The sequence below is a fragment of the Herpailurus yagouaroundi genome, unplaced genomic scaffold (genome assembly GCF_014898765.1).
Source record: "Herpailurus yagouaroundi ecotype Mexico unplaced genomic scaffold, PumYag 205, whole genome shotgun sequence".
NCBI classification, from domain to species: Eukaryota; Metazoa; Chordata; class Mammalia; order Carnivora; family Felidae; genus Herpailurus; species Herpailurus yagouaroundi.
In genome coordinates this window covers 1,329,171-1,342,428 of record NW_024412436.1, presented here as the reverse complement: position 1 = coordinate 1,342,428, position 13,258 = coordinate 1,329,171, and the positions used below count along the sequence as shown (strand labels likewise).

General features: G+C 37.7%; 1 protein-coding gene across 12 annotated transcripts in view; it reads left to right on the top strand.

The window, feature by feature from the left end:
• The window catches only part of DNM3 (dynamin 3), a 569,179-nt gene that overhangs the window by 301,928 nt on the left and 253,993 nt on the right, over positions 1 to 13,258 (top strand). For all 12 annotated transcript variants that reach the window (XM_040451682.1, XM_040451678.1, XM_040451685.1 and 9 more), the window contains one exon: positions 6,881 to 6,994. In XM_040451682.1, coding sequence (XP_040307616.1) covers positions 6,881 to 6,994 — 114 coding nt within the window. The remainder of the gene's footprint in view (positions 1 to 6,880; positions 6,995 to 13,258) is intronic.

Here is a 13,258-nt window from a genome sequence, read left to right as displayed (position 1 = left end):
TCTAACCTTTTTTTTCCTTCCCCCTCACCCTGCCATGGTCTTCTGTTAAGTTTCTCAGGATCCACATAAAAGTAAAAACATATGGTATCTGTCTTTCTCTGGATGACTTATTTCACTTAGCATAATACTCTCCACTTCCATCCACGTTGCTACAAAAGGCCAGATTTCATTCTTTCTCATTGCCACATAGTATTCCATTGTGTATATAAACCACAATTTCTTTATCCATGCATCAGTTGATGGACATTTAGGCTCTTTCCATAATTTGGCTGTTGTTGAAAGTGCTGCTATAAACATTGGGATACAAGTGCCCCCATGCATCAGCACTCCTATATCCCTTGGGAAAATTCCTACCAGTGTCTATAGCTTTTTTAGATTGGCTTATTTTACCTAGTAAAACGCATCTCGATTTCCTTTATGTCTTTTCATGGCATGATACCTCATTCTTTTTAGTGCTGAATAAAATTCCACGATCTAGATGTACCATGGTGTGTTTATCCACTCATCTACTGAAGGACATCTCATTTACTTCCAAATTTTGGCAATTATGAACAAAGCTGCTATAAACATGCATGTGTGTCCATAAGTTTTTAACTCCTTTTGGTGAATACTAAGGATCACGCTTTCTGGATCACATGGTAAGAATATATTTAGTTTCATAAGAGACTGCCAAACTGTCTTCCAAAGTGGCTGTACCATTTGCATTCCTGCCAGCAAAGGTATGGGAGTTCCTGGTGTTCCACATCCTGCATTTGTGGTTGTTAGTTTTCTGGATTTGGGGCATTTTTATTAGGTGTGTAGTGGTATCTCATTGTTTGAATTTGCATTTCCCTGATGGCATACGATATGGAGGATCTTTCTGTATGCTTATTTGCCATTTGTATGAGGCATCTGTTAAAGTCTTTGGCCCATTTTTTAATCAGGTTGTGTGTTTTCTTATTATTGAGTTTTAATATTTGAGTTTTGTATATTTTAGATAACTGTCCTTTATCACATAGGTTTTTGCAAATATTTTCTCCCAATCCGTGACTTGCCTTCTAATTCTCTTGAAATTGTCTTTTGCAGAGCAGATGTTTTTTAATTTTAATGATTCCAGCTTACAGTTATTTACTTCATGGGTTATGTCTTTGGTGCTGTATCTAGAAAGGCATCACTATACCCAAAATCATCTAGATTTTTTCTCCTATGTTATCTTTTATGAATTCTGTAGTGCTGTGTTTTGTCAGCCATATTTTACTAACTCTTGTTATGTTCACTCTCTTTCAATTACTGAGGAATTGTTTCATGCTCTCAATTAAGCCTTCTTTCCAACTTCTCACCCTCACTCTCCTGCAGATAATTTAGTCTCTGCTCTTATCAAGAGAAATGGGAAGATCAAATATAACGTTCCCAAACTTTCTACCCTTTTCCTCACAAAGGACACACATCTGCCCTTACTCTCCCAACCTCTCCAGGTTCACAAGATGAGGTAGTCCCATTTCTGTTCAAGGCCAGTCCCTTTCTGTACTCTTTATGCTTCATTCCTCTTCTTTATATTATTTTTTTTATATCACCAATCTCTTATTCTGTACTGTTATTTCTCTTCAACCAATGAATATGCTCAGTACTTGACTATCCTTTAAAAAAAAGAAAAAGAATCCAAAACAACAATAAAATAGCAGCAGCAGCAACAATGTCACCACCTCCTTTGCTCCTGTGTCTGATTTTAACTGTCTTTCATCCTCCTCTGGACAGAGCTTTTTTCAATTGTTGTCTCCATTTTTTACTTCCTATTCACCTTTCAATCCAATGAACTCTGATTTATCCTGTCACAGCACTGCAACCGGCATGGCTGAAGACACCATGATGTCTGCATTGCACTTTACACATCCCTCTCTGTGTTGAATTTGACACTTCCAACTACACTGTCCTTGAAGTTCTCCTTGCCTTTGGCCTCCATGACCTTATTGCTATTATTTCTCTGACATTCCTTTTCAGGCTCTTTTCTGACCTCTTCTTAAATGTTGGTATTTCTCCAGGATTCCACTGTGAGCCACTGCTATTTCACTCAAAGTTTTAACTGACATATCTGTATCTATCTATATCTGCCTATATCTATATCAATATCATCTATCTATGTCTATATCTATATATCTGTATTTATATCCAGATGTAGGACTTGGAAGTCTTCATTTCTACTCCTAACATTGCCATTTTGCTTCAGAGGTCGGGTCCCTTCTATGTGTGTTTTCTATAGGTACGTCAAATTCAACATGACCTTGGCTGAATTTATCCTCAACTCCTCTACTTTCCAACACTTGGTTCTTCTCCTCTGTTCCTTATAGGTTGGTAGCCCCAAGAGTTTCAAAATCATTTTAGAACAGCACAACGTCCAATAAAAATATAATGTAAACCACATATGTAATTTAAACTTTTCTGACAGCCACATTAAAAAATAAAATGAGGGGTGCCTGGGTGGTTAAGTCAGTTAAGTGTCTAACTTCAGCTCAGGTCATATCTCATGGTTCATGAGTTGGAAGCCCGTGCCAGTCTCTGTGCTGACAGCTCAGAGCCTGGAGCCTGCCTCAGATTCTGTGTCTCCTTCTCTCTCTGCCCCTCCCCAACTCACGCTGTGTGTCTATCTCTCAAAAAATGATCATTGAAAAAACTTTTTTAAATAAACTGAAACAGTGGCATGAATACTAAAAAGCAATTTTATTTAACCTAATGTATTCAACATAATATTATTTCAATATATGATAAATCTTAAAACAGTTACGAGGTTTTTGTTTTTGTTTTTGATACTAAGTTCTCAAAATCTAGGTTGCATTTTACACTTCTTGAACACCTGAATTGAAACTAGTCACTAGGGCCCAATGACCATGTGTGGCTACTGTAAAGTACAGTTCTAGAGTCTTTACATTCACTAATCTCTCTCTCATCTAGTTATAATTCCTGTTGATTTTATTTCATGGGTATTTTGCCAGTAAGTTTATTTATTTTCATCCTTACTACATCATGGCTTTAGTTCACACCTTGGTCATTTCTCATTTGAGTTATTGCGATAGCTTACATAATCTAGTTTCTCTGTCTTGGAGAGAGTGCAAATCCACTAGAATGAAGGAGGATATAGTAGAATAACTCCTTATATGTACTTTTATCTAGAAAATAAGAAAGCAATTCGGACCTATTAATATTTAATATACATATTGATGCCAGCACCCTTGTTCTGTACTTTTGAGAAGTAATAATAAAATGGAAATGTAAGACATAAAGTACATTTTCCCCACAAAATAAAAAACTTTTAGTATGGTTGATTTTATCTTCATGCAGACTTTCAAATTTCTCTGTATATTTCTATATGATGTACATAATTTATTAATACAATGGTTACCTATAATTTAAAAATAAATTTATATATGTACTTGAAATTTATTTTAGTACTGCCAGGAGGAGTGAGATCAGTAAAATTTAGAGTCTCATGGAACTGGATCCACTCTGACTTTACCCTACCTGCCTCCCTGACCTCAACTTCTTCATCCCCACCACACATTTTCTGTATTAAGTGGCTCTTTCATATTTTGTTCCTGTTTGTTCTTCATACAGATAAACAAATTCCAGTAAAACCTTGGTTTGTGAGTATAATTCATTCTGGAAACATGCTTGTAATCCAAAGTGCTTATGTATCAAAGCGAATTTCCCCATAAGAAATAATGGAAATCCAGATAATTCGTTTCATAACCCAAAAGTATTTACATAAAAATTATTATAATACCATAATATAATACAAAATAATAAAGAAAATACAAAATGTAAAGAAAAATAAACAAGTTAACCTGTGCTTACCTTTGAAAACCTTCATGGCTGGTGTGAGGGAGACGAGAGAGGAGGGTTATTATGTAGGACAACTTTCACTATCACTAACAGATCAGTGCTATCTATTGCTTCAATGGAGTCTTTTTCTTTTCGTGCAGCTTAACAAGGAGACTATCCAATGACACTTGCTCTTGCCTCCTTTAGAGGATTTCACGGAAATGTGACATTGCATTGTCATTAAACAGGTTCATCGCTCGCACTGCTCCAACTTTATTTGGGTGGTGCTTTTCTACAAAATTTTGCACCGTTCCCCACATTTTACACATCTCCCTAATCTCATTTGAAGTGAGGGATTCCTCCATCTTTTTCTCCCCTTCCTCTGAAGACGAGATGCAGATGTAGACTTCTTATAAAATCTTGCAGTTTTAGCCACTCACATACCTCATTTGTACTGCTCAATGATTTCCTTAACTTCCACTGTAATCATCTTCTTACCGCCTCTCTTTTCCACCTTTTCCTGCCTGGAGGCCATTGCATACGTTTGCATGGATGTTGACTACAGTACAGTATTAATAAACTCTTGTCATGTATTGTGTTTAATGTAACTGGCAATAAGGCAGCAGAGGAAAGGGTCTATGTCTGCAGGCAACCTGACCTAGAATGAAGTAAAGTATCCCTAAGCTTACTCTTGTACGGAAAAGCAAAGGACCTTCTATAGATCCTTTGAAGTGACAAAAAAATACACTAGTTCCAGTTGTGGGCACCTTCTAATGTTCTGAAAAATCACTGATTTCTGCCAAACACCATGGCCTGAGACCGAGCATCTGAGCATGGGAGACGATCACCCACAATTCCACAACAAGAGAGAGAGAGAAGAAGCGTTGGCTCAGTTATGATCATGTGACATTCAGCATCACGTACTACTTGTATTGCAAGACACTGCTCTTTATCAAGTTAAAATTTATTAGAAATGTTTGCTCGTCTTGCAGAATACTTGCTGACAAGTTACTTGCAATCCAAGGTTTTACTGTACTCTCTGACCTGGCATTCTGTTTCTCTTCCAGCCTCTTCTGAGATACCATTTCTTCAAAGAAAGCCTATGACAACTTCCTAAATTGTGTCAAGTGCCCCTTCCTTTGCTTGACATACATTTCTTATTATACTATTAGATTGAAATTAAATCTTTATGGATCTGCCTTCTCTACTAAGCTGTAAGATTCGTGAGGCAAGAATTGTGGCATCATCATATTTTTTCATCTTGACATATGATAGGTTCTTTAGAAATGTTCACTGCACTACTTTCATGCCTTTCCTTGTTGGATACAGCCTGTCCTACCAGGAGTGAAATAGCGATTTGCTCATTGCAATTTATGGAGTAACTGAAAGACTTCCATTCTATCCAAAGATGCATGAAAGCATACTTTCATTTTAGTACTGCGATTAGTATGCTATTTGTAAGAACCTCATAGGGTCGATAACAATGTTAGTGTGAAATAATTTGACCACTTGCTTCTTACTAGAAATTAGATGAGATTACTTGGCTGTAGGAGAGTGAAGTTTTGACTGTATGTGTACAAGCAGTGGCCATCAAACTTCACTATGAATAATAATCACCCTGGACACATGTTTAAGTGTAGACTTCTGGGGTTTCATATGTACATATTCTGATTCATTTGGACTGGGGGTGGCCCAAGAATCTGTGTTTTGGAAAAGCATCCCGATGGTTATAATATAGTCGGTAGAAACCATACTTTGAGAAGTATTATTTCCTTCTTTCTGAAGTAGAGAGTAAGAGGCAGGAGTAATTTTGAACAATTGAGAGAACTGCCTTAGTCAGAGATGGAGTGAGGTTCTGTGTAGAGGTTTACAGAAGTTACAGAGCATTAGAAAGGAGAATGGACACCTGGGAAAGCTGAAGCAGGGAATCAAGGGTGGCAAGGACTGAGGGTGTGGAGAGAGTCTTGAAGATCAAGAATAACAACTTTGGCTTATTTCACAATTTTCCCTAGGATTGACTTTTCTTCTTTAGCAAGAAAACTTATTATCAATAATTTTAAAAAATCTATTCAGGTAATTCATCTTCATTTAGGAACTGACACTCAGTAGTCATTAAATAAGTAAATTTTTTGCTATTTCAGGGTCTCTAGTATATTGATTAATTTAGGTATAGGCTGATTATTGATATTTAGAACAGTGTCATGTAACTCCATACAGTATTTCATTTTTGGTTCTATGACAACAAAAACTATCTGGCATAGGGGAGATGGTTATCTGTGCCCTGTGAAAAAGCAGAATTTAACTTTGCAACTCTGAGAAAAAGTTAGATTTTCACTTAAAAGCCATTTATAAATAATTTCTATCAGAGCTATAATCTAAGTTATTAATATGTTTTAAAATTTAAAAGCTGTTTATAGGTTTTTATGAGGATGCTACATGCTTTTTAGCATGACAAATAACAACCAGAAGTAGATGGATAAATCTAGACCATTAAGAAGCTCCAAACTTTTAGTTTTTGCTTATTGTTTCAGCTTTCTTGAACCTCATTCAGTTTTATTTAGAGTGGTGAACTGTTAACAAGGAACTAATTGGTTGACTTGAGTTTCTTCTTTTTACCATTTGGTGGCCAGTCTCTGGTGAAAAATCCTAATGAGATGCAAACCAGACAAACAAATGGACCAGTGGACTGGGAGAGGGGAGAGAGGCAGTGGGTCTGGAGAGTTTATTATTGTTCACCCAATCAACTAAATATGTTTTAATTATAGCAGCAATGCCATAAATAGGCTGAGCACAAGCCTATTAGTCTGCCTCATTCGATTCTTTTCTGTTTCAGTTGCTTTGCTTCCACCATCCATATAAGTCTGCAATTTTAGTTTTGTCCATTTGATGGGAGAGATTTCCCTCTGGTTATCTGTAGTTTGGGAAGATAAATTGTCTTAAATAGCTCAATAGAGGGTGAGCTTTGGGGAAACAATGTTGTTCTTAGTGCAATTTATATGTTGTTTTTAACTCCACTTAGTACAAGACCTATGCTCTCGATTGGTTCACATTAAATTCAACATCTCTGCCAATCTGTGCTCTCTTGTAGGTGATTCGTAAGGGATGGTTAACCATCAGCAACATTGGCATCATGAAAGGAGGCTCTAAGGGATACTGGTTCGTCCTTACTGCTGAAAGCTTGTCCTGGTACAAAGATGACGAGGTAAGTCACAGAGAATCACAATTATTTTATTAAAGTGTTTCCAATTTCCAATTAATTGATATTATTGTGATGTACAGTTCCAAGACATGAGTGATTCTCTTTCAGTAAGACATAGCTTGGGGTGTTTGAAGAAGCATTGTTTTTTCTTCATAGATTCTTATTTTATAATACTCCCGTCAAATTTATTTTATTGCTCTGGTATAGTCACATGTTTGCTAACCCAAAGAAATGGAGTTAGGGGTCAGTAGTTGGAAATTTCCTTCTTTGTAATAATGATGAGATACTGATATAGGGACAATTTTCATTAAATAATGTGTTGAAAAAACCCAGGGATATAGAGCATCTTAAGAATGAAATTAATAGCACTGATGCAGAGTTAATAAAGAATTTTGGAATTGTTGGCTGTGACATCTGTTTCAAATGGCAGGCTTTTGAAAATGTCCAAATCAATAGTCTTCAAGCAAGCCCCAGGTAATTGTTTATATGAATTTTGTTGTTTGAAAATTTGATATCTATGTAAAAGCCTGAATTATGATAATTATGTTCTCTGGCTCATCTTAGATGTTAATCATTTTGGCCCTGTGACTTACTACTCATTTTAATCTGGTAGCTTTAAAAGTGCAAAAAGTCCTATCAATCTTGTGGACCCATTAGAGTGCTATCAAGTGATACTGCTAAATTTGGGAGGTCATGGATGAAATTAAACTATGTTTTGGAAATTTTAAGAGCTCTGGTCTGACCTGAGCTATTTTTGGTGCTTATAATGCAGTCCACAAACATTAGATAAGAATACTTTGTGATTTAGAAAGCTATTTACAGGTAAGATTGCCTCAATTTTGTTTGGCTGTAAAGGGCATACATTTCAGAGTTAAAAGTCCTTCCAATCCTGGCTTGGTATTCTTTTTGAAAGTCCTACAAGGTGCCTTTGTCAGTTGTTAGAGTTCAAGTTTCTTGTCTTACATAGTTCTTTCTGCTTCCTAAGTACTTTGTGAACAATAGTATATTAATCAGATGATCAGTTGATGGCCACTAAGTTTTCTTCAGTAAGGGAAATAGAATATTATAGAAATGTACATAAACAATTTTTACACAAAAGCTTTACAATATTTTTTTATGTCATATATTTCACTGACTTCAGTCAAACATGGAGTGGTTGTTCTAAGGGTCTGAGGATTAGCAATGGTTTCTTTCCTTTGCTGGCTGCTCAGATAGCCCTGTCATTCCGTGGAAAGCTCCAGTCTTCAAAGACCACAGCTTCGGGAGCTCTGAGATGCCTGTCTAGATAGAAAAATCAGTAAATAGAGTGTCTTCTTCTTTTGTGTTCATTTGCCTTAAGAGATCTTCTCTTAGATACATTTTGTTTCCAAGGACCTAGAGGACTATTTATGTACATTTAAATTCATATTGGTTTGGAAGCTTTTATCAGTTATTCTGGGGAAAGCAAAAGATTTTGGTGAGGATTCATAATAATAATAGCTGGTGTTTTTTTATAGGTTAAAACACCTATATATGGTCCTATATGGACTCATTCAGTCCACATTGTAACCCTAAGGATAAGTGCTGTTGTTATCCCCATTTTTCAGAGAAAAGTAAACAAACAAAAAAACAAAACCCCAACTATTCAAAAAGTCCTTTCTGTAGGACTCAGTTTCCCTTATTGCAGAATACTTGGTGTTTGTGAGCATAACTAATTTCCCAAGGTCACATAGCTAGTTGGTGGCAAAGCAGAAATTCAAACTCAGGCTATCTGGCTTCTGAGCTCATGTCTTCAATCACAAGTGTATGCAAGAATCCCAGAGATGCTGCAGTTGTCCAAGTCAACCTTATCCCACAGAGGTTTTATTTAGACAAGTTCCAGGCATATTGGCATTGACCTTTTTGTGGGTGTTAGTATGAGGGGCTCTGAAGATAATAGGGGTAGCTACTGTTATTGGAATATGGCTTTGGGGTTCTCTTGTCTGGGTATGTGGGCACTGAAACAAGGCCATTGGAAGGCACGTGATGCCCCCTGTAGGGAAGAAGAATCTTTGAGAGCTTTGTAAGTTAATGATCAGTAGTCATCCCTTCCATTCCTCTAGAAACTCAAGATAACTTTTTACAAAATCTCTGCTGCTGAAGCTCCCTCATGAGCATTTGCTTACAACAAATAGAAAATACATGTGTGCAATTATAATACTAACTGAGTGCTGGAGACATTTTATTAAAGGTATTTGGGCATGGGGCGGTGGGATGGGAATGACCCTTGAAATATGATGGAGTGATCTGGATGAAGAAAGTTTAGGAAAGTGTTGTTTTCTTAGTTTAGTCGATTTCAAAAAGGAGAAAATGACAAAGTTGCTGCTTTGTGGAATGAACAAATAGACAAATAATGCAATGGTAAGTGCTCTGAAGAAAATAAAATGGGGTAGTGAGCTAGAAAGTGATGGGGGAAGAACCTGTAGATTGGGTGTTTGGGAGGAAGTAACATTGAATTAGAGGCTGGGATGATGAGCTGTGTAGAAGATTTTATCGAAGAAAATTCCAGCAAGAGGGCATCATAAGTAAACCCCCACCCCACCCCAGGATGGCAGCCAGCAGGAATACTGTGGCTGGAATGTGATAGCATGGGAGAGAGAGGTAGGAAATAAAATCAGAGGTACCAGTGGGTGGGGTCTTATCAGACCCCATGCACTAATTTGGATTAAAAAATTTTTTTAATGTTTATTTATTTTTGAGAGAGAGAGAGAGGGGGAGGGAGGGAGACAGGGCATGAGCAGAGGAGGGGCAGAGAGAGAGGGAGACACAGAATCCGAAGCAGGCTCCAGGCTCTGAGTTGCTAGCACAGAACCTGAAGTGGGGTTCGAATCCATGAACCACGAGATCATGACCTGAGTCTAAGTCGGATACTTAACTGAATGAGCCACCCAGGAACCCCCTAATTTGGATTTTATTTCAAGGATAATTGAAAACTATTGGCTGGTTCCAACGGGATGTAACATAATTGGATTTATGTTTTAGAAAGACCACTCTGGCTGCTGGGTTGGGCATAATGCGTGGGATGGAATGTGTATGTGGAAGGAGGGGAGTGGTAAGAATGGAAGATGGGAAACCAGCTAGCTGGGAGACTGTAGCAATGATCCAGGTAAGAGAAGATGGTGGCTTATACTGGGTGGCTTGAGAAGAGCTCTTGAATTCAGGGTGGCAAATTGATGGGCCACATACTGCAGCCATTAGCTACTGTTACTCATTAGAACTCTGCTCCAGAAACAACATAAAATATTTTCAAAACATTAATGCCTGACTCACAAATGGCCTCTATCTTTAAATTGTTTGTGTCAGTGGGGCAGAGCGTTTTTCCACTGGAGCCATCCTCATTCATCCCCACCTCACCGTTCCTTGACCACCACCACTGTCATCCTCTACTCTGCTTTATTTCTCTTGCGAGAGTTTCCTACCATTGCAGACCACCTTTGAGCTTGCTGTCAGGGTTAAAGGGAGAGTACAGCACTGTTCCTTGATTTCTGCTTGTATTCAACAAATAGTTATTAGTGTCAGCTGGAAGCAGAAGCTGGAAGGGAGGGTGTGGGGAAAGGAGGCCAAGAAGAAACATCAGGAAGGTTGGGCTTAGAAGTAGTGACGAGTCTCTGGCCTCTTGACTTTGTACCGTCTTTTAGCAGCAGTGTTTTAAATGATACTTAGATTCCAAAGAAGTCTTACTGCCATCCTTCACACTTAACATGATTCTTTGGGCAACCTCGAAAACCCCAATTTAGAATATTGCTTTTTGAAAATAAGCCTAAATTCTAACTCAACTTTTGGAGTCAATTTGTTGGTAAATTAAATGCTCGTTCATTATTCCTGTGGTATCCCTCTATACCCACATCAGCATCTGCATACTTGTAAATCCTGTTATATGACAATTTATCTTTCTTAGTCAAGCAAATGTGACACAGTAAATATCATTAAGTTAGTTATAGATTCATTCATTTATTCAATGACAAATTTACATTCAAATTTTCATAGAGGATTATCATTGTTTTTTCCGTGTTCTGCCATCTTCCTACTTTCTTGTGTAATTAGACTGGTATGTTTTCATTATATCTAATTGGCTGTTGAATAAATAGCATATTATGCCATATGCTATAGGTATGATTTTATTTAAGTCATGACAAGTCTGTAATAATATAAATGACTTATGAAATATATTTGAGATGAAGAAAAATGACTCAAACTTTTTCCAGGATCACACTAATTGAACAAAAGACCCTATGGACTGTATGCTTGGTACAACAAAGGCAGTGAGGTAGGAAGGACATGGATTTGCAATGGCTAATGCCAGTGTTGAAACAAGTCCATCTTCTCTGGGCCTCTGCTTTTCTTTTCACTTGTTGCATGGGGACCTTTGCCGAGCAAACCACCTGAAAGAGATTTTCTAGGGTTCTAAGAAATCATTTATTAATAAATACTTTTTTTTTAAATTTTTTTTAATGTTTATTTATTTTTGAGACAGAGAGACAGAGCATGAATGGGGGAGGGTCAGAGAGAGGGAGACACAGAATCTGAAGCAGGCTCCAGGCTCTGAGCTGTCAGCACAGAGCCCGACGTGGGACTCAAACTCACGGACCGTGAGATCATGACCTGAGCCGAAGTCGGACGCTTAACTGACTGAGCCACCCAGGCGCCCCTATTAATAAATACTTTTATAAACTTTTAGGTATCACATTTATATATTTATGCTTGCCATTGCAAGTAACAACCGTGCCCTCCCCTGTAAAGCCATTCTGTGACTCACATGTCTTCTAATTTCCAATTTTTTTGTCATTTCATATTGTGAGATAGGATGTATAATATTGGGTTTTGTTGTTGTTGTGTGTATGTATGTATGCATGCATGTATTTATTTATTTTGGCAGAGAATGGTAAGGTTTGGATTCGTAGAGGGAACTCATATCCCATTTCTTTAGTGAGACTTGGTATACTGCCTGCCCCCTAGCCTATGGGTTCTCTTACACCTCAGCCAAGAATTGGAGCTGATGATACAAAACCATGTGATTTCCTATCCAAGCTGGCAGAGGCAATAGCATAATGACCCTGTGTAATAATTTTAAGCTAGAGTTGGCATGACTGTAATGGTAAGTCCCCAGTATTTTTCTTACTTTCTTCCTATGCTGAACAGATTTATTCACCCTACCCTTGAATTTTAGATGGATCACGAACACTCTCAAGCATCTGTGGACTGTACTTTTTGAACCATTACTCTATATTATAATAATGTTATTTGCAATGTTACTGATAGGTGAGCTTAACAGAGAGGTTTCCACCTGTGTCCCAGACAGTGTTTTTTCCCACGTTACCTTCAAAGAGTCTTTACAATACAATGTGGTTATAGTAGGCATGATTAATCTATGTATATGACTGTATGTTATCCTCTAACATTACTCTAAGATTGGGGCTTTCTGTAACACAAAAAGAAATAAACCATCTTCATACAGGGTTAGACAGTTTATAACTAATCACCAAGGGGATTTGCTCAAACCTGGCTGTCCTAGATCATCTTCTAAAAGGACAGTACCCTAGACTTGGAAGTTTCTGATACAGGTGGTTCTGAGCTCTTTTCTAGGGGGCTCATAGGCCTTTTCCTGGTTTCATCCTCCCCAGGGCATTCTGCCAATGTGTGTAACACATCAAGAAAGATCTGTTTATGGGGGTAAGGATAGTTTGGGCATACAGGCTTGTATGTCCACATATATTCCCTTGTATTTGGGATGGATGATACTTAGATCCTTTGATTTCTATCAAAATAACAACATAAGGATATATTTAGTACTTTACTAAGGATTTAGGGAAGCAGTACAACAATTCAGACAGCCTCAAATGCCTCTGTACAACAGTTTTTATCCAGTGGACACACACTTGGGTATGTTACTGGCTGCTCTAACCCTGTGCTGGCCCAGCCCAATGACAGTACATTGGCTTCTCTCTTTCAGTCTTGCCTCCTATTTCTTCCCTCAATGCTGTTAATATGGATTGCCCCCAAATCAAGGCACTTCTCCCTCTGTTATATACATCCATTCAGCTCTTCTTGGAATCTAGTTCAGCCTTTGCTCCAGCCTCATTTTTGTATATCCAAACTAGTCAAAATGCTGAACCAAACCAAATGGACTTCCAATTAGCAAATGCTCCCTAGTTTGACAGTAATTGTGGTTGTAAATTGTATTCCACTATTTATTCTCCCTGTTTAAAGTCATGAAGGCCAGCTTTCAATCTGAATGATAATCTTGATGAT